We start from the raw sequence: 20,985 nt of genomic DNA, 5'->3' as shown, positions 1-20,985 counted from the left end.
CATATGTCACTTACACACTCCATCAACACAATAAACCAGAAAAAAAAGAGACAAAGTCTGCAAAACCCCCAAATAACTGGATAATTAAACACAAGATCACTAGAAGATAATAATGAATGAAAATAATGAATGATACCAAGATCTGTAAACAATAATAACAATAATAATAAACTAGCTATTAATAGGTCAGCTGATGAGGATGAATCTGGTGCAGCTTTAAATCCTACACTGCATTTAACTCACCACCACTTAAGATTGTAGCAAAAATCATCAGAAAAACAGCAAAGGTCTTAACAGGATTCTTTGCAGCTCTAAAATGTGCATATTTTTGATGTTACACATGCAAATAATGAATTAAACTGCAAAAGAAACAAACGTGATCTCCTCGTATGCAAGCAGGGAGGCTGAAGCTGTGCAGTTTACTGTATGTCAGTCCCGGTAATGGTTTTGTTTTTCAGTGCAAATGAGCTGCTGGTGACGATGGATGTAATTGTTGACTCGTGTTTTTGTTCTAGCTGATTGGATCCTTGTTACATAATATAAGACCCCAGGCGTGAGAAAAGGTCAGCGCTTCCTCCCAGCTCACTTATAGGTCAGTCTTTGCATGCAATTAAGGTCCACGGATGATAAAAGGCGAGCTGGAAGCGCTGGCTGCTGTGTGTGGCTGGTTTCAGGTATTTTTTTCCTCGTTCAGGTGTCATGGCAGAGCGGGTGCTGGTGGTCGGTGGCGGTGGACGGGAACATGCTCTGGCCTGGAAACTGGCTCAGTCGCCGCAGGTTCAGCAGGTTCTGGTGGCTCCGGGAAACGCCGGCACGGCCAGCTGTGGCAAGATCAGCAACTCTGGTAACACAACAATGTAGAAAGGCTCCTTATTAGACTCTTTTATTGCTGTTTTAATTAGAAAAATTATACATCCGATCATTTGGGAGCCCAAGTTCATATTTTCAGATTTATTTTATGTCTCACCAGCACTCAAAGGACTTGAGATTTTTTATTTTTTTTAAGCTGTTGAAGACTAGGAAAACCACAAATCAGAGCGGTTCATTGAAAATAAGAGGGCTTGTGAGACAAATGTGCATTTATATTAACACATTTGATGTCAACAGTGTAGCTTGTGCAGATTTTGTCAACATTTTGTATAAAAGTTTAAAAATGCGTATCTGTTTGCTACTTAATTTTTACAGTTGTCCTGGAACTGTAATGTTGGGGATTTAAGTGATGATGTTATCAAAAATCCGAAAAAATCTAACCAAAGCCTTTATTGTCATTGCATGACAGTGAGAGCACTGCTCCAACTGTTGCATTGCAAAAACAGTTTAAAGAATAAAAAAGAAGCAAGAATGTATCAACATTAATATAGTATTTAATAAAATATAAAATAGAAGAAATTTAGTGGTAGTGTAGTGGAAAATACATACAGTAATTACAGTGAGTAACCAGTTCTTGCATGAATTAAGTTATTTATTCCTGAGAGTAGAAGGGAAATACTTAAATAACATTATGTTGGAAGAAAGACACATATTTATAGCTGCAGGGACTCAACAATTAGGCAAAGAACACTTCAAAATGTTATTGAAGTGTTGGTGGGCTTCTTGAAAGGATTTTGAGAGAAATGTCAGAAAAGCACTCAGAGAGCACAGTACTCCACCAAGGCTGCTCAGTCGTATGATTTCCAACGGATAAGTCTGCAGCGGTCGATTTGTAGTCGGATCGCAATCATGCCGCTATCTTGCAATGATAGAAAAATTTTTACCAACTCCTTGGATCCAGACTATGTATCGCATCGCGCCCAAAATCAAGTCAGTTGGTCCTTGTTTCATTTCTGACCTTCCCTGAAAGTTTCATCCAAATCTGTTCATCCATTTTTGAGTAATGTTGCTAACAGACAGACGAACAGACGGACAAACATACACCGGTCGTCACATAACTCCGCGTGTTCCTTGGCAGAATAAAAAACAGAAGGTAATTTTTGAGCATAGTATTTATAACATATTTTTTCTTCTTGGTTTGTATAAACAAATAACCACATAGGAGTGTGAGTGAGTAAAGTCCATGAGATAATTTGGAACTAATGTCTGTGTTTTTGGACAGTCATTCTATTAATAATTAGAAATTCTTCAAACATTCGTATGTGGAGCCTTTCGCAAAATATTATGGTGTTAAAGCAAAGCCTGTTTTTTCTGTACAATGTGTGTTTATCTGTTTTAATTATCTGTTTTCACTAAGAAAGTAAGTGGACTAACTTATTCCTTGTAGTAGTAATTATTGATTTTTATTTTTATATTTCTTAATAACTAATCTGAGCTCATAATTATTCATACCAATGCCAGATTTTAACTGCTGGTGAATTTTTATTTGGCCAGCCATTTCCTCTGACTGGAAATGACATAAATAAATGACTAAAGACAATAATGCTGTGTTTGAGATATTAATGGTGAATTTTAACAACTTGTATGGTTTATATTTTTATTTAGGTCATTTCCAGCGAGAATAAACCATAAGTGTAACTGTAAGTCAAACTTTTATCGTGGCGATTAGAGCTGAAGAGTGTTTCCTGTGTGATTGTGTCCCTGCAGAGGTTTCGTTGAGTAACCACAGCATCCTGGCTCAGTTCTGTAAGGATCACCATGTGGGGCTGGTTGTGGTTGGACCTGAGGTTCCACTGGCAGCAGATGAGTGTCTCCATCCTTTTCCTGCCTCGTACATCTTATTTTTTGCTCACGTGCACCATTTCTTCCAGATATTGTGGACGACCTGACGGCTGCTGGAGTTCCGTGTTTTGGTTCTTCAGCCAAAGCAGCTCAGCTGGAGGCCAGTAAGAGTTTTTCCAAGGCCTTCATGGAGCGTCACGGCATCCCCACGGCTCGCTACGCTTCCTTCAGGCCTGCAGCTACATCCAGTACAGTAGATAAAGGCAAAGTAACTCCAACAGACACACTTCAGTAGAGTCAGAGTTTAACACTGTTGTCCTGCTCACTTTTTGTAGAAACTTTTGTATTCAGAGCCATTAAACACCCAGAACTGAAATCTTCACTGAAGTTTTGTTTCTCAGATGGTTTCATGAGTTAATGATCTAAGATGTAAGAACTGCTTCTCCTATGAGAGCACCCTGAAAGACACAGATCCAACATAAACAGCCAGAACTTTTGCAGGCCTGACAGAGAAAGTTCTTTGTACTCGCTGAAAGTCATTTTTGGGCAGAACGGCAGCTGCCATATTCTGACAGCCTTCATCCATATGGATCCCAAACCCATTCCCAAACACCAGTCTGCACTGCCAATGTTAAACGGTCCACAAAAGAAACATTTCATGCTCTGTACCAGCATTGCAGCATCTGCTCCAGATGTGTTTGTCTGTGAAAAGATGTTTGTTCTTCCTGCAAATATTTGAGTTTATTTCTTTATTTTGGGTTCATCAGGGCCGACTTCCCAGCTCTGGTGGTGAAGGCCAGCGGTCTGGCAGCGGGGAAGGGAGTCATTGTGGCCCGAGATCAAGACGAGGCCTGTCGGGCTGTGATGGACATTATGAAGGTACGAGGTTATTAAACATTTCTCTGGTTAATCATTAATCTTGGGCTGAACATTGGCAAGGAATGGGGTAAAGGTCCAACAGTACTTGGCCAAAATTTGATTGAAAATAGATAAATGACCGGCATCCTTCATGAATATTCAGTTACAGCTGCCCACTGAGCGGCCCTGCTAGTACAATGATAAATGTTGCAGTCAGTGCTGATGTCCCAGTTTGTTTCTGGGCTGCTTAGAGCTGCTGTAATCATTATGTTGATATTAAACCTCATATACAGAGCCAAAAAAAAGGATTAACCCTCCTCTCACACTATTGCTTTTTGACATTGAATCAAGGTCAATTTAGTTGTTCTTTTTTTTGACTGGAATTTACAAAAAAAGACTCTTATGTCAAAATGAAAACAGATTTCTCCAAAGAAAAGGTAATTTAAAATGTAAAATAAGGGATTGCATAAGTATTAACTCCATTTAAAGTGACGCTAATTCAGCAGTCGTCAGTTGGTGCTAGAAGCTCCACAGTTAGTTAAATGTAGATCTTCTGAGGTCAGTGAATGTGTCTCAGTGATCGTCATATTAAGACTCCTGTATCTGGAAAGTCCAGTCACTGAATCAGTCCTCCTGGATAGAACTCCATTATTATGAAGACTAAAGAACTCTCCAAGAAACTCTGAGAGAAGGTTCATACAAGTGTCGTCTGTTCTTCACCAGTCACAGCTTTGTGAGAGACAAAGAGAAAGACACCGTTAATAAACTCATATTAAATCTGGACTAGAGTTCTCCAGAAGGCATGTAGGAGACTCTGAAGTCAACTCAGTTCAGCTGAGAATTTGTGGCTGGCTTTAAAAAGAGCTGTTCATCCACAACCCAAGTGTAACCTGATGAGTTTGAACAGTTTTGCAAAGACAAATGAAGGCACAATTTCACCATTCATATTTTCAGGCTGGTTAGGTAATTTGGTAAGTCATCATTTTGACACAAACATCTTCTTTTTGTAAATTCTTAAAAAAAATAAACAAAAAACCTTAATTAACTGTGACTGAACATTGAAGAACAACTCAAAAAAAAAAAAAACAGGGAAAACTTCCAAGTGTTGTGAAAACTTTTTCCAGACACTGTATAAGTGAAAGGGGTCATAGTGATGAACTGGAAGGGCCTTGTTATCGACTCTGTGCTTCCCCTCAGCTTTATGGAGCATTTTAGCACCTTTCACTTCATTGTTGTGCTTTTAGCAGCTGCACTGTTTGGCTGCACTCTCTCCAACACTGGAGATGTTTTCAGAAGCAGTGTTGAGCTGTAAACTGGATGGAACTAGTGATTTTGATACTGAAATGATACCACAGCAAAAACCTAAAACATCCAGAATAGTAATGAAATAATACATGACAGAAGATCTTTTATTTATTTATATATTGACTGAACATGTTCACTTTAACCTTTCACACTTAGAGGAACTGCAGCTTTGGCTTCAGTTTTCAGTCACAGAAGTTGCTGCTTGTTCACACATTCCATTTTATTCCATAAATGAATCCTGCTGTGAATTCTACTTTCTTGGTACTTATTAATTTTTCTAATCTTTAGTCTACGTTGCTCATGTAAAACTCTTTCTCCTCTCTGGATCTTCCCAGAAGAAACAGTCGCTGCAGAGGCATTTAAACGCTGTTCTTCTCTCACTCACACAGTCTGATTTTAAAGCTCCTCTGCTGCCTCAGGCGCTGAGTCACCTGGTTATTCAGCAGAATAATATCTGGTTGTGATATATTCGTCTCTTGAAGGATGTTCCGGAGGTAATTACATTCTTCAGTGTCAACAGTTTGCGGTGTTTGTGCGTTGCAGGACCGAGCGTTTGGATCTGCAGGGGAGGAGGTGGTGGTGGAGGAGCTTCTGGAGGGAGAGGAGGTGTCTGTGACTGGAACTTTTTCACTGAAGTGCTCCAGGATCACTTTCAAGGGTGATTTTTCATGCAAACGGATTATTTATTCTGGTTTTGTAGTGTCTGTGCTTCAGTGACGGCCACTCGGTGGCGCCGATGCCTCCAGCACAGGATCACAAGCGGCTCCAGGATGGTGATCAGGGGCCAAACACCGGCGGTATGGGAGCCTACTGCCCCACCCCACAGGTACCAGAGTCAAGGGAAAAGGTTTTTAGTGCTCAGTAATGAACACAAAGTGATGCTTGTGTTGGTCTTTAATGCTGTTCAGGTGAGTCAGGAGCTGCTGCAGCAGATCAGAGAGTCGGTTCTTCAGAAGACTGTGGACGGGATGAGGGAGGAGGGGACTTCTTATGGGGGCAAGTGTTGCCTTTCTTTTGTTTTGAGTCTTTCAGAATCTGTAATTAAGGTGCTCATTTTCCACATCTTTCTGTTGTTGTTGTTGTTGTTCAGGTGTGCTGTATGCAGGGCTGATGCTGACCAATCAGGGACCAAAGGTTCTGGACTTCAACTGTCGCTTTGGAGATCCAGAGTGTCAGGTGAGTTTCACTTCCTGTCTGCTGCCTCTGAATCTCCTTCATGTCACATTAAACGCTGCTCCTCACTGCTGCTGGTTCCCAGGTGCTGCTGCCGCTGCTGCAGAGCGACCTGTACGAGGCCATCCTGAACACCATGAGTGGTAAACTGGCCTCCAGCGCCCCCGTGTGGCACCAGGACAGCTCTGCAGTTACTGTGCTGATGGCCAGCGCCGGTTACCCCGGTTCCTACCAGAAAGGAGTCCAGATCACAGGTACAGTCATTCTTTACTATCAGAAACAGAAACAGTAAAAACAGAAACAATCGTCAGACTGTCAACTCATCTGTGATGTGCAGCTCTGTCATGATAAAGAACCAGATCTAACCTTCAAACCATGATACTGTGATGAAGTCACTCTATTTTGTATGTCTTCTTTAGGAATTGGACAAATATAAACCTTTTACACTCTTCAAAAAATTTATGGAGGCGGACCTAGATCACCCAGGGATGACCAGGAATGGTGGCTCCTGGTGTCTGAAAAACAGTTTATTGGAGGATGAAAAGTTTATGAGAAGAGCAAGGAGTTTCTTACCAAACATAGTGGAGGAAATTGACTTTACAGAGGACAAATTATGGTGGTGGGAAGGAGTAAAAGAAAGGATAAAGAAGATGTGCATAAACTACAGCAAGCAAAAAAGATGGGAGGAAAACAAGGAGGAATTTAAAATAAGGCAGCAAATAAAAATAGAGCTGGAAAAAAGGAGAAGGTCAAACACATGATTTAACAAAATATTTGTGCTTTAAAAAACAACTGGCAGTAATAGAAATAAAAAAATGCAAAGGTGCAATAACAAGGAGTCAGGCAAAGCATGCAGTGGAGGGAGAGAGGTGCACAGCCTGTTTTTGGGATTAGAAAAAAGAAAACTGGAAAAGTGCTTCATTAAAGAATTAATAACTGAGGAAGGAAAGAAACTTGACAAAACAGGAAATATTGGATGAGGTGGAGCACTTTTATCAGGAGTTTTTTCCAGTGAAGGTGTGGAAGGAGAGGCTCTTGAGAGAGCGCTGGGGACCCTGAACAGCTGACTTCCTCCTGAGGAGGCTGAATGGTGTGACTCACCCCTGGTTTTAGGAGAGGTGGAGGCAGCCATCGGTGGACTTGGGAGGAACAAAAGCCCTGGCTCGGACGGTATTACTGCTGACTTCTACATCTCTTTCAGAGACCTGCTGGCCCCAGTCCTCCTCTCCCTCTACCAAAGTATGGAGGAGCAGAGGTCAACCCCCAGAACCTTGACGCTAGGATTGGTAAGTCTGGTGTACAAACAGAGGGGGGACAGATCCTGCCTGAAGAACTACAGACCAATCAGTCTACTCAACACAGACTACAAAATACTAGCAAAAATATTAGCAAACAGGTTGAAAAACGTCATACATCACATAGTAGGAGACACACAGTCATACAGCATACCAGGAAGAGAAATTTCAGACACAATACTAACAGTTAAACACGGGGTGCAGCAGTTACAACAGGAGGGGGGGATTTACATCACTGTAGATTTCAACAAAGCATTCGACAGAGTAGAACACAATTTTTTATGGAGGTTAATGAGGACACTGGGGTTTAGGAGCAGGTACATGGGCTGGTTACAATTATTATACAACAACGCACACAGTCAAATAAAATGCAATGGGTTCTTAACAAAACCAATCCAACTCCAACACTCAATCAGGCAGGGCTGTCCTCTCTCTGTGCTTTTGTACAGTTTGGTGGCCGAGCCACTGGCCCAGCTGATTATCACAGACAGGCACATAACGGGGATCATAACACCAGCACAAAGACACATTAAAATAGTACAATTTGCAGACGACACAAACTTATTTCTCAAGAACTCAGAACAGGTGGACAGTGTAATCACACACCTGGACACTTTTTGTAGAGCATCGGGAGCACGGGTGAACACAGAAAAGTCACAAATCATGTTTTGTGGCTCGGTGGCTCGGCCGCCAAACATTTGGGGATTTGAAGAGGCCCAGGAGAGCGTCAAGGTTCTGGGGGTTTACATTGGCAGCGATGCTGCGGCAGCGAGGGACAAATCCTGGGAGGGGCTTCTGGCCAAACTCCCAGGTCAGTTCGGGTTGTGGAAGATGTGGGGGCTGACCCTGAGGGGCAAGGTGGTCGTGACCAACTCCCTCATTTTGTCAAAGTTAACACACACATTGGCTGTCCATGACCTCCCCAACGCAGTACTTGCAAAAATCAATAATCTAATAACTACATTTCTTTGGAAAGGCAAAAGTAACCTGGTAGCACACAGAACAATAATAGACGACTACAAGAAAGGAGGCTTAAACTTAATAGACATTCACACAAAAAAATTAGCATTTAGAAACAAAATCATTATTAAGCATTTGGACAAAAACAACAAGCGCTGTGGAAAGATTTTTCACACAACAGCTTAAAGAAATCAGCAGCTTAGGGAATTTTCAACTGTGTCAGATAGCTCCACATACTCACTATGCCCAGCTAGACAGTTTTTACAGGGAGGTCATGGAGGCGTGGGGGTTGGCACGACCACTGGTGAAGGCCCAAGTCAACACCAAGGCTCAGGTGCTGGCACAGCCGATCTTCCACAACCCGGACATTATGCACCAGGTGAGGCCCCTCCTAGGTGGTTCCCTCGAGGCTGCAGACCTGATTACCATCAGCCACCTGCTGGATCAGATGGGGAGGATCGACCGGGAGCAGATTTGGAGCATCGCGAAGGCAAGAAAAACAGTCAGAGTCAGGAGGAGGGATGTGGAGATCAGATGCTCCACAATCGAGGGGGGGATGCCGTCCGGGTGGAGGGCCACCATCGCCAGTGGGTTGGGTGACCTGGTGCAGGACGACGCCCCAACATTCTGTCTGGAACACAATAACACAAGTAAGAGCATCACAGAAACAACGACAAAATACTGGTATAAAACATTCAGAAATAAGGTTACACAGCGTCCCACGGCAGAATCGGCCTGGGCAAAGCTATTTCCACATAAACCTATACACACAATTTGGCAAAACATTTTCGCAAAACACTGCAGCACGCAAGCAGCGCAAATGGACTTTAAAATAAGACATAGAGGGATTTTTACAGGTGTCGTACTGCACCAGGTCCATAAAGCTAAATTCGGGAGGAACTGCTCGGTGTGCAGGGACATGCCGGAGGACCTGGAGCACCTGCTGTGGGGATGTCCGGTCGTGGCCCTGTTCATCGAGCAGGTCAGATGCTTTCTGGCAGATTTTTTGTCTTGGGAGGCCAAAAAAGGAGGGGACTGGCGATGGCACTGGCTGTTCGGGGTCTCAGAGAAAAAGAAGGAGGTGAACAAAAACCTGCTAAACATTGTCCTTGGATTGGCCAGACATGTGACTGTCGTGGTAAAGGAACTATGCCTTATTTGAGGACAAAGAAATCAATAGGTGGAGCTTATTTAAAAATATGCTCAAGTCACACATCAGAATATTTCAGGATGAAAGTGATTTTGAAGAGGTGTTTATGAACCATGCAAAGCTTTTGCTTAATGGGGAGGGGAAAAAAATGTCTTTCAGTTTTAAAGAGAGTATGTTAAAAAAGGAATCATGGGTTTTTTTGACAGTGTTTTTTATTTTTGATTTATGGGTTTTTGTTTGTGTATAGAAGACAATTTTAAAAGTCAAATGAGTTACTTTGTAAGGGAACCTTGTTTTTTTTTGAGGGGTGGGGGGGTTTCTTTGAAATGTTTGAGCGGGTGTCAAATGTTTATAAACTGTTTGGGCTGTGGATGAGAGGGTGTGACACCTAAGTGGGAGGGTGAGGTGTTTTTTTTTTTGTTTAAGGAATTGTCCGTTTTATGAAATCGTCAGGTTTGTGTTTTTGTTTTTTTGTGTGTGTGAAAGGTATGTAAATATTGTTTGAAGCTTTTTTAGGATGATGTGTAAAATAATGTGAAATGAAATCTTTTGTCAGAATTTTGTACTTTTGATAATAAAAGATAAAAAAAATAAAAATACTGTCATGAGGAGACGTAAAAAGCTTACAGCACCTGGTATTCCCAGGCGGTCTCCCATCCAAGTACTAACCAGGCCCGACCCTGCTTAGCTTCCGAGATCAGACGAGATCGGGCGTATTCAGGCTGGTATGGCCGTAAGCGACAGCAGTACTCGCTTACGGGCCTTTTCTACGTGTCCGTCTTCACCATCCCCTGAGTCCTGATGTCCATGTGAACGTGACAAGAAGCTCTCAACACACTTTGTCCACCATGGCAGTAAAGAGCCGCCGTTACACAACAAGGTATTGATTGTAGCATCACCTTCAGCCCAACATGAAAACGTTTGTGACACAGAAACACGTCAGCGACGATAAATCACCTCACATCACACCATGTACAACAGTGTCGCAGAGACAGGCTCCTGCAAAGGACATTTTCACTCAATTTTAGTGTTTGTTTAAGAAGCTCTACAAGGGAAAAAAAAAGAAAAGAAAAAGACGTAACTAAAAAACAAAATATATACCGCCACGTCTTGTCACAGCATCTATAAAACTGTGGTTAGTTACCAAGTCCTTCGCTTACGGCCATACCAGCCTGAATACGCCCGATCTCGTCTGATCTCGGAAGCTAAGCAGGGTCGGGCCTGGTTAGTACTTGGATGGGAGACCGCCTGGGAATACCAGGTGCTGTAAGCTTTTTACATCTCCTCACAACCTGCACAGGACGCTGTTGTTCATTCTCTGGAGACAGCTGGCAACTAAAACCTCTCTGGGTTATTAAAAGCCAACAAGTGAACTGATTCTGCCTCCACGTCTGCAGGAGACCTTCTCTGTTTCTTGGTTCCTCCTCCGACCACCAGGTGGCGCCTCCTGCTTTGGATTGAGGCTGTATGTGAGAAAGTTGAGGTGGATCAGCTGCAGCTGATGCTGCTTTGTTGTTGCTTCTGTTGTGGCTGTACAGTGGCTCCGAGATACAGGATGCAGGACACTGAATCCAGGTGAGCTCAATCAATTCACTTTGATTTGTTGAGCAACATTTGTCATCTCACAGCGCAGAACATAGTAAGGTACAGACCTGATGAATTCCAAACAGAGGACAGAAAAGCCAACAATCCAGAGTTGCCTTTGGACTCCCAATGAGCTCCAGTCAATCAGTGAATGAACCAACTGGCAGATAGTTTGAAAGCATCAAATGTGACAAGAATCACAGAGACACAACAGCTGAGTCATTTCTGGTGCTTTATTCAACCAAATACAAACTAAAGTAGGTTTATTCTGTGTTGTCTCTGCACTCCTTCATGTTGGAGTTGACATCAAATAATGATTCCAGACTTTAAAAGCTTCAAGTTTTAATCTGAGGCTTCAACAGATGCTGCTGCTGGTTTTAAATTCAATTAGTTCAAGATTCTCTCTGAGTGACTTTTTCTTGTGATGTTTGCTGCTGCGTCATTTTAAAAGCAGATGATCCATGTAGACGACATATTTAGTCCCAGTATCATCAGGACCGTTACAATACTGGAGCCAAAGTGTCCTGTTTTACAAATGAAGAGCAAACGATGATATTAGAGAAACACAAAGATTATAAACTCCAAACACAGACTGACAGTAACACAGCTGCAGCAGCTGAAGGAGGGAAAGCTGCAAAAACTGCAGACTGTGTGAAAGTTAACAGGATTAACAATATTACTACCAAATTATCACCTCACAAGTAGATCAGACTCTAATTCCAACTGGATGTTGTGTTTAATGAACATGTTCTCAGCTGTATTCTTCTGGCTGCAAGACATCAAACTATGATTCAAAGCGATAAGTAAGCTGACTCTCATGTGGTATGGAACACTACAGGTCAGTGGATACAACTTCAAATATTTCTCACAGGAACAATCTAGAATCATAAATCGTATTGTAATACAAAGGAGGTAGAACAATGAAATGACTTTGCTTGCAGCTCTAAAAACTCCGATCTTCCTCTCCCTCTATCGGTGCTCTGAGCTCCACTGGATCTTCTAATGCTGATGACAGTTTTCAAGAGAACTGATTGGTCAGTAGGAGGAGCTTTTATACACATGGAGTTAGAGCAACACTCTCAACAGTTTTCTACTGATTTAAGAACAGGACAAACTAAACAAGCTGTTGTATAGATTTGTCCACAATCTCCTCTCAAGTGTCCATTTTAGGGAGTTTGCAGTCAACCAAGGCAAACTGAGAATCACTCCCACTGGGAAGATCAGTGAAGGAAGGTCCACCCGGCTGGTCCAGAAGCTCCTGTCCAGCAGAGCAGCATCAGGATGGAGACGTAACCAGGTGAGTTAACTAGGGAACCGACACATTCACACTGACAACTTCCCTCCAGATCACACTTTATGTCTTCAACTTGGACTGGAGATCATTTGTTTGGAACTAAACTCTGCGGGGTTCTTCTGTAGTTGATCCTTTTAATGGAATCAGAGCTCAGCCTCCTGACGTCCACATCAGTCTCCTTCAGTATCCCAGCATCACCAACTCCCAGAACAATACAAGAATAATTCTCTTCATTTATGAATGGGGCAGTTTTCAAAATCCAAGTGACAAAGTCCTTCACAAGATCAGCAAAAGGAAACAGAACAATCACAAAATCATTAGAATTAGAAAAAAGATAAAAACTATTTGGTTCAATATGGTTCATTTATGTTGGTTCTTTTAAAAAGGAAGAATAAATTGATTTAGATGAAATATCACGATGTTCAGTTTAGATTTGAATAATTCTCCTGATGGAACTGAACATCACAGATGACAAGTTCAAGTCCCATAAGAAGGCTGAAAATCCAACAATTCCTTCTGTTTTTACAGGTTGTGACTCTGGTAAATGGTGTCATTTTTTAAAGACAACAGCTGGTGGGTTTTGGATTTCAAAGATTGAACCTAAGTGCTTTTCTTAAACAAACTACTGAGCTGCTGCACAGTGAAATCTTTGAGTGGAGCTCAGGATGAAGTTTTCACTTCTCATGCTTAAATGCAGAAATATTTGCAGTGGTGGTTTTACTGCAAGCATCTACTGATGTCACCAGTAAAGTGAATAAAAACAGTCAGTCTGTGAAAACAGGATTTATTTCACTTTACACCTCTAAGTGTCTGCAGTTAGTTTAGCTGAATCCATGCAAAGATGTTTTTATTTTTCTACATGGCAGGAATGTCAGTGAAATATAAATAATAATAAACAACTGATCTGCCTCGTCACAGATCCCATTTTAACCCATGAATAGCAAATAATATTAATATTTTATAAACAAAATATAAAGCGACGAAATAAACAACTAGTATGCAAAAAACAACCAGTGCATAAAAATACAACTTGTTTGAAAAAATAAACAACTAGTGTGACAAAATAAAGCCAGTGTGATAAAATAGCCAGTGTGATGAAATAAACAGCCAGCGCGACAAAATAAACAACCAGTGCGATAAGTAAACAGCCAGTGTGACGAAATAAACAGCCAGTGTGACGAAATAAACAGCCAGTGTGACGAAATAAACAGCCAGTGTGACGAAATAAATAGCCAGTGCGACGAAATAAACTGCCAGTACCATAAAATAAACAGCCAGTGCGATAAAATATACAACCAGTACCATAAAATAAACAGCCAGTACCATAACATAAACAGCCAGTGCGATAAAATAAACAGCCAGTGTGATAAAATAAACAGCCAGTGTGATAAAATAAACAGCCAGTGCGACGGAATAAACAGCCAGTGTGATGAAATAAACGGCCAGTGCGACGTAATAAACAACCAGTGTGACGAAATAAACAGCCAGTGCGACGAAATAAACTGCCAGTACCATAAAATAAACAGCCAGTGCGATAAAATATACAACCAGTACCATAAAATAAACAGCCAGTGCGATAAAATAAACAGCCAGTGTGATAAAATAAACAACCAGTGTGATAAAATAAACAGCCAGTGCAATAAAATAAACAGCCAGTGCGACAAAATAAACAGCCAGTGCGACGAAATACACAGCCAGTGCGATAAAATAAACAACCAGTGTGATAAAATAAACAGCCAGTGTGATAAAATAAACAACCAGTGCTACTGGGTTAAAGAGCAAATAAAAACATGAAAAATATTTTGTAAAAGTGAGAGGTCGGTAGCAGCTTTAATTTTTTCTTACAACTTTTCAGTGACCCTCCCAAAATATCTGTTGTGCCCCCCCAACTAAAATTAATCTGGATCCGCCCCTGTCTATAGCATCAGATTATTTGTTTCTAAAAAATATTTCTCCACCGATATGCACAGTATTAAAAACATACGGAGCCAAAACTTACGTTAAACAACCAGTAAATGAACTGTATCCTATAAGATCAGCCTCTGATTGAAGGCTAGTAGAGCCTATATCTAGAGTTCAGCGAGAGTCTCTCGTGTAAGCTTGATTTTTTTCTTCTTAATTCTTATTTTCATAACCAAGAAAAACCCAGTTCCAGGAAATTACTAGCTTTTGCTTAGTATTTTCTGACATGAAACATTTCAGCTTCAAACAGGAACCAAACCTCTCATGTTTTGTAAAAAGCTGTACACAACCACATTACAAGTGCTTCTTCATATCTTACCAGCAAACTGTCTGATTTGCGGCGGCCGGCGAACACGGACCCACAACCTCCTTCTCTGAGCTGATGCTGCTGCTCGTATTTGCTGTCGAATTGGGCTGAACAGACACAGATTTAGTTTTACTACAACTGTGAGGGATATAAATGACACAAATCTTCATTTTTCCACCACATCTCTTCCTGCTGACCTCTTTGTTCCTCTTCTGACAGCTCTACTCTGTCCTCCACCAGTTGAAGACTCCTCTTTTTAGTTGGAGCTTCAGCAGCATCAGCAGCTTTCCTCTTCTCTCCTCGCTGACTGCAGCCCTCTAAAGGGTCGCTGATGGTCTCTCACAGGACAAAGTTACAGGACAAGTGCTTGATTTGTTTGTGAGATTTGTTTCCACAAGTGTGGAGACACAGGGAGGCACAAAATCACCCATATGGGACAAGAACAATCACATAAAACCATATAAAATGACTGAAGTGGGTAAAATGTCCAACATGGAAAATTAGAATCCATGAACACATGCAAAATGACCAAAATGGAACTAAAAACAACATGGAAAGATAGAAAAGGATCAAACTGAGAAACAACATGGCCAAAATTAAACACAAAATGATCAAAATGGGATATAAAATAAACAAAATATACAACAAAAGTAACAAAGTAGAACAAAAAAGGTAATTAAGAGGTGCGAAATGGCCAAATATGAGCCACAAAATTATTAAAATGGACAAAAAAATCAAGAGGTAAATTAGCAGAATGAAACATGAATAGGCCAAAATGAAATACAGAGATGTTAAATGAGACAGAAATAGCCAATAAGTGAAACAAAATTAACTAAATAAAACAATAAACAACATAAATAGATGGAAAATAAAATAAACCACAAAATGACTCAAATAAAAACATCCTTAAAGACATACAATACAACACACTGAAGCTTCATCCAATCAGCCTGACACTGTGGGAGCCCAGTGATACTCAACAGCGGGCCACCCACAGGTCCGCAGGACGTCTAGCCACATTTTCTGGCCACTTCACTGAACTCAACTGAGTCAAGAAAGAACGTTTCAAATGTAGCTTTCACACAGGATAACTGCCGTGAGCAACGCTGTCCTCAAGGAACAACCACTGCTAGGGTACGGACAAGGAATTTGCAAGAATGATGCTTGCTTTGTTGTGCGCAACGTGACACCAGGCTGCCTTGTCCTGTACTGTGCTGCATTTGAGGAGCCATTTTTCACTTTCACCGGTCTCACCATTGTGTTTCCAGAATTGTGTGGCTGTGTGTGTTCTCAGTGCTGATGGTGGAACGGCCACGAGCCACCAAGCAGCTACTTTTGCACTTCCACCCATTGTGAGACCATAGTGTGACTGAAAGCTCACCGTTCGACCCTTCTGTTCTTTCTCCAACTCGCTGAAACCCGTGCGGAAAGATCTGACTTGGATAGTGTGACTGAAGACCTTTGCCGTCTGCAGCCAAGAAGAAAACCACTCTCTCTTCAAACTGAGTTGCGTAAGCATGACGACGCCACAGAAGCAGCTGGTGCTGCTGGCTTTGTTTGACAGCTTTGGTGGTCACTGCCCAATCTGCCAGAGCGTTGTTATTAGCTTGTTTTATTTCCATTCTACAAGGCCAGAGAAGGATGCACCATTCCTGGCAGCACTGCAGTACCAGGTCGATGTGTGGAGTGAAAGGAGCAAACCCCTCTTTCAGCTCCCAGTGCTAAAAATCCATTTAATATATAGTCCTCACATTGGAGGACGTATCAGATATTAAACTGATAAGAACAGATCCTACATTTGATCTTAGCCAAAAGGCCGAGAAGCGATGAGCCCTGACCTTTTGCTGCCCGGGCCCAACCCCCTGGCGCAGTCCTCACTGACTCCGCCCACAAGCTCCACCGAGCACCACCCAAACCCCCGTCAAGCACAGATCCTCTGCTTTCAACAAATAGATACGACTCTGCCAGACGGCAAAGCCTGACAAAAATAGGCTAAACTCGTTGGAGTCACTCTCCACGGAAGTCTGAACAGACTGAAGATTGAAGTTACTTCAATTTGAATTTAGTTTTAAATCAACTCCAGCAAAAAATCCAATTTTAAATTATTCACAATATTAAGTTGGTGAAACATTATTATGTCAAAACAATATAAACATAGATAAATGTTTGCAACTTAAAAGGTTTAGCTAAATCAGTACCTTGGGCTTGTAATCTTGCAACCATGCATTTAACTAATTTAATTAACTTGTAAAAGTGTATTTTATATAACGGGGTTACACCTTTTAAATGCATTAGCATGTAGATAACTTTAATTTTGCAGCTGCTAAAACCGAGGCTGGCTTTAATTTATATTTATTTTACATCTTGTGAATTTCCACTAGGGGAAAAAAATGCATCTAATAATACACCAGAACTTATATTTTGAATTATTAATCTTAATCTGTAAAGTAGCTCTTTAATACGTTATATAATAAACGTACAATGTCCTCTAAAATGTGCAGCTCAACTTGGTTTTGTGTAAACAACTTATTAACCAGGATGTAACTCTAAATGTAATCCGGAAATAATCTATCATGATGTGTTATTTATTATAATGAAGTTTTATTTCTGAGGAGGTCTTTATCCAGCCCAAGCTCTCTATGAAGACGAGAAAAAACTCCCCATGGAAGATGGGAAGAAACCTCGGGAAAGGCAATTCAAAGAGAGATCCCCTTTCCACGGACGGCTGGATGGAGGCTGCAGGAGAGAAGGAAGAAAAAACAACATGAGTTCTTGTGGTTTGACAGAAAACAGCATCAGAGCAGCATTAAGTGGAAAATGATGACAGTTGCTCTGACAGACTTTCAAGAAGTTTGGGAAGATGATGGTACGACACATACGTTCAACGTCGGTGCGTATGTTAGGTTTGGAATGTTTCGTCAACTTCTCAAGTCTACCAGAGTCTGTGCAGACTTCAGAAGATGGAAATACATCTTGTATTTTTTTGAGAAAGCAAGTATGAGTCAGTGTGAAGTAAATTTGAATGAAGGGAAATTTTATCACGTTAAAAAATGCCGAAAGTTATGTTACATGGATTTCCTCGTACTCCGTGATGCAAACAATTGAAGTCGTACCGTCCTCTTCCAAAGATTTTAAGAGTTTGTACAGACTTTGGGAGAGGACGATAGGATGTAGACTTCCTGCGTCTACGAGTACAAATGAGTCCATGTAATGTAACGTTCGGCATTTTCCAAAGTCTACCAGAGTTTGTGCAGACTTGGTAAGATGACAGTACGACGTATACCTTCAACATCAGTGCGTACTTAAGAACTCATAAATTTCATCACCTGCCAAAGTGTACAAGACTTTGAACAGACTTGGGAAGAAGACTTGTTCTTTCTGCATTAGCGAATACATGAGGGTCCAACTGAAAGTTCGTGATCTCCTCAAGTCTGTGAGAGTTAATGCAGCCTTGGAGAGATGCGAGTCCCTAAATGTAGTCATTTTGAAGTCACCAGACTCTGTGCAGACTTGGGTCGATGACAGGTCGACGTGTATTTTAAAACTTTACTTTATACAAGTGAGTCTGCTTAACGTAAGTTCCTTCATTTTTCAAAGCCTGCATGAGTGGCTCAGACTTAGGAAGATGATGGTACCATGTATACTTCTAACATTCGTGAGGACGTGAGATTTTGTAAACTTGTGATAAACAGTTCAGAATGTTCTACTGTGAGGTAAACTAAAACCTCAGAAACAGGATTCTCCCAACAGCCTACCTTGGCCTCCGCCTCCTCCAGCAAACCACCGTTGCCCTCCGGAGGGAACCGGTCTCTCCAGAACCAGGATCAGCCTGAATCCACTTCCTGCCACTTCTATAAAGGCGCTTCCCATTCTGAAACATGAAACATAGTGGAGGGTGAGGTTCTGAAGCTCCACAGGAGAACGTTCCCACCACTCTGGCTAACATTAGCTGCAGGTTCTAATCATGTTTTAGTCTAATGTTTAAACTACGTTTTACAAATATTTTCATTTCCAGAAATGTTCCTGTAAAGTTAATATGATTCTTTTAGCGTCAACATTCAAAAGATGTAGTCAGGAACACAGATTATGTTCAATGATTACAAAGTAGGAACGTTCTCAAAACAACATTTAAAGAGTGTTTTCCAATTGTGAGTGAGGCCTCTGGTGATTTTTATAAAATGTTCATCTAATATGATATATTAACAAAGGTGGAACGTTCTGGCCACAATGTGTTTAAGTCATGGAGATGTTGTTGAGGAAAAGCATTATTGAGTTAATTTTTATTGTATAATAAATTTTAATTTATTTTATTAATTTTTATTATATTGTTAATTTCTGTTTATTTTATTCATTTTATTGTACTGTTAATTTATATTTTATTTCTTTTTATTGTATTGCTAATTTTTATTTATTTGGTTCCTTTTAATTGTAGGGGTTGAAAGCCTTTGATGGATGAAAATTTTCGCATTTTTACTTAATACTTTATACTGTGCGAATCAGCAAGTACGCCATGGTTTGAGATATAATTTCCTCCATCTACAAGTTCGAGACGGTTCGTGTCACGTAAATTCCAACACTCTTTTATTAATTTCTATTGTATTCTTAATTTTTACTTATTTATTTAATTTTTATTGTAATGTCAATTTTTATTGATTTTAATAATTTTTATTGTATTGTTTTTTATTTATTTTAATCATTTTTATTGTATTGTTAATTTTCATTATTTCATTAATTTTTATTGATTTTATTCATTTTTATTGTACTGTTTTTTATTTATTTTAATCATTTTTATTGTATTGTTAATTTTCATTATTTCATTAATTTTTATTGATTTTATTCATTTTTATTGTACTGTTAATTTTCATTATTGTATTGTCAATTTCTATTTATTTTAATGATTTTTATTGTATTGTAAATTTTTATTGACTTTATTCATTTTTGTTGTATTGATAATTTTCATTATTTTTGTCATTTTTATTGTATTGTCAATTTGTGTTGATTTAAACAATTTTTATTGTAGTGTTAATTTTCATTACTTCATTAATTTTTATTTATTTTATTTATTTTTATTGTAATAAGTTTTATTTATTTTTATTGTATTATTAATTTTTTCATTTAATTTTATTGTATTGGTAAATTTTTTTATTTTATTCATTTTTATTGTTTTGGTAATTTCCATTATTTCATAAATTTTTATTGTATTGGTAATTTTATGTATTTTAGTCCTTTTTATTGTATTGTCAATTATTATTGATTTTAACAATTTTTATTTTATTGGTAATTTTTATTTATTTTATTCATTTTCATTGTATTGTTAATTTTCATTATTTCATTCATTTTTATTCTTTTTTTCATTTTTATTGTAATGTTAGTTTTCATTATTTGATAAATTTTTATTGTATTGTCAAATTTTATGTATTTTAATCATTTTTGCATTGTTAATTTTTTTTATTGATTTTAAGAATTTTTTTTGTATTGTTAATTTTTCTTGATTTAATGATTGTTATTGTATTGGTAATTTTATTATTTTTCAGAATTTTTATTGTATTTTCAAATTTTATTGGTTTTAACAATTTTTATTGTATTGTCAATGTTTATTGATTTTAATAATTTTTTTATTGTATTGTTAATTTTCATTAATCATGACTTTTTCTTGTATTATTATTTTTTTCTATTTCATTCATTTTTATTGTATTGTTAATTTTCATTATTTGATGAATTGTTATTGTATTGTCAATTTTTATTGATTTTAATCATTTTTATTGTATTGTTAATTTTAATTATTTCATTCATTTTTATTGTATTGCTAATTTTCATTATTTCATTAATTTTTATTGTATTAGGTTTTATTTATTTTATTCATTTTTGATGTGTTGTTAATTTCTAATTATTTTATTTATTTGTATTGTATTGATCATTTTTTGTTTAATTCATTTTTATTTTATTAAGTTTTATTTAATTGTATTATTAATTTCTAATGATTTCTTTTATTTTATTATATTGTTAATTTTATTTTTTATTTTATTTAGTCATTTTTATTGCATTGTATTTTTTTTCTATTTTATTAATTTCTATTGTAATCAGTTTTATTTTCATTTCTAATTATTTTATTTATTTGTGTGGTATCGATAATTTTTTTTTATTTATTCATTTTTATTTTATTACGTTTTATTTATTTCAGTTATTTTTATTGCATCATTAATTACTAATTATTACATTTATTTTTATTGTTTGGTAATTTGATTTTTTTAAGTCATTTTTATTGTATTGTCATTTTTTTATTTTGATAATTTTTATTGGAATTTTAGTTTTTTATTGATTTCATTCATTTTTATTGTATTGTTAATTTTCATTATTTTATTACTTTTTATATATTTTTATTTTTTCCTATTTAATTCATTTTTATTGTATTAGGTTTTATTTTTTACATTCATTTTTATTGTAT

At 38.5% G+C, this 20,985-nt stretch overlaps 1 protein-coding gene, 1 long non-coding RNA gene and 3 other non-coding genes across 5 annotated transcripts; 2 read left to right on the top strand and 3 right to left on the bottom strand.

Moving 5' to 3' along the window:
* The first annotated feature begins 697 nt into the window (after positions 1 to 697).
* LOC129348264 (trifunctional purine biosynthetic protein adenosine-3-like) lies at positions 698 to 6,412 on the top strand. The gene is made up of 9 exons (XM_055008330.1): positions 698 to 844; positions 2,578 to 2,679; positions 2,742 to 2,943; positions 3,420 to 3,531; positions 5,359 to 5,427; positions 5,516 to 5,641; positions 5,724 to 5,811; positions 5,906 to 5,991; positions 6,074 to 6,412. Exons 1-9 carry the CDS (start codon positions 700 to 702, stop codon positions 6,278 to 6,280), a joined length of 1,137 nt encoding a protein of 378 aa, XP_054864305.1. The 5' UTR covers positions 698 to 699; the 3' UTR covers positions 6,281 to 6,412.
* Positions 6,413 to 10,013: 3,601 nt separating this feature from the next.
* On the bottom strand, positions 10,014 to 10,132 carry LOC111587998 (5S ribosomal RNA). Its single transcript, XR_002748147.1, has one exon. It is a non-coding gene; the product is annotated as a 5S ribosomal RNA (ribosomal RNA).
* A 415-nt stretch (positions 10,133 to 10,547) lies between these two features.
* Positions 10,548 to 10,666, top strand: LOC129348362 (5S ribosomal RNA). The gene has a single exon (XR_008600898.1). It is a non-coding gene; the product is annotated as a 5S ribosomal RNA (ribosomal RNA).
* A 526-nt stretch (positions 10,667 to 11,192) lies between these two features.
* LOC129348286 (uncharacterized) lies at positions 11,193 to 19,635 on the bottom strand. The gene is made up of 4 exons (XR_008600798.1): positions 18,296 to 19,635; positions 14,738 to 17,276; positions 14,553 to 14,647; positions 11,193 to 12,545 (listed from the first exon to the last, which is right to left on the bottom strand). It is a non-coding gene; the product is annotated as an uncharacterized LOC129348286 (long non-coding RNA).
* Positions 16,177 to 16,368, bottom strand: LOC129348356 (U2 spliceosomal RNA). The gene has a single exon (XR_008600893.1). It is a non-coding gene; the product is annotated as a U2 spliceosomal RNA (small nuclear RNA).
* Positions 19,636 to 20,985: the final 1,350 nt, after the last annotated feature.

The sequence above is a fragment of the Amphiprion ocellaris genome, chromosome 24 (genome assembly GCF_022539595.1).
Source record: "Amphiprion ocellaris isolate individual 3 ecotype Okinawa chromosome 24, ASM2253959v1, whole genome shotgun sequence".
Lineage (NCBI taxonomy): Eukaryota > Metazoa > Chordata > Actinopteri > Pomacentridae > Amphiprion > Amphiprion ocellaris.
Note: the sequence above shows the minus strand (reverse complement) of the source record. Positions and strands in the feature narration are given on the sequence as shown.

Coding starts and splice junctions, on each gene's coding strand:
- LOC129348264 (XM_055008330.1), top strand. CDS start 700: ATGGCAGAGCGGGTGCTGGTGGTCGGTGGCGGTGGACGGGAACATGCT. Junction 845..2,577: donor TGGCAAGATCAGCAACTCTG/GTAACACAACAA, acceptor GTGTCCCTGCAG/AGGTTTCGTTGAGTAACCAC. Junction 3,532..5,358: donor CTGTGATGGACATTATGAAG/GTACGAGGTTAT, acceptor TGTGCGTTGCAG/GACCGAGCGTTTGGATCTGC.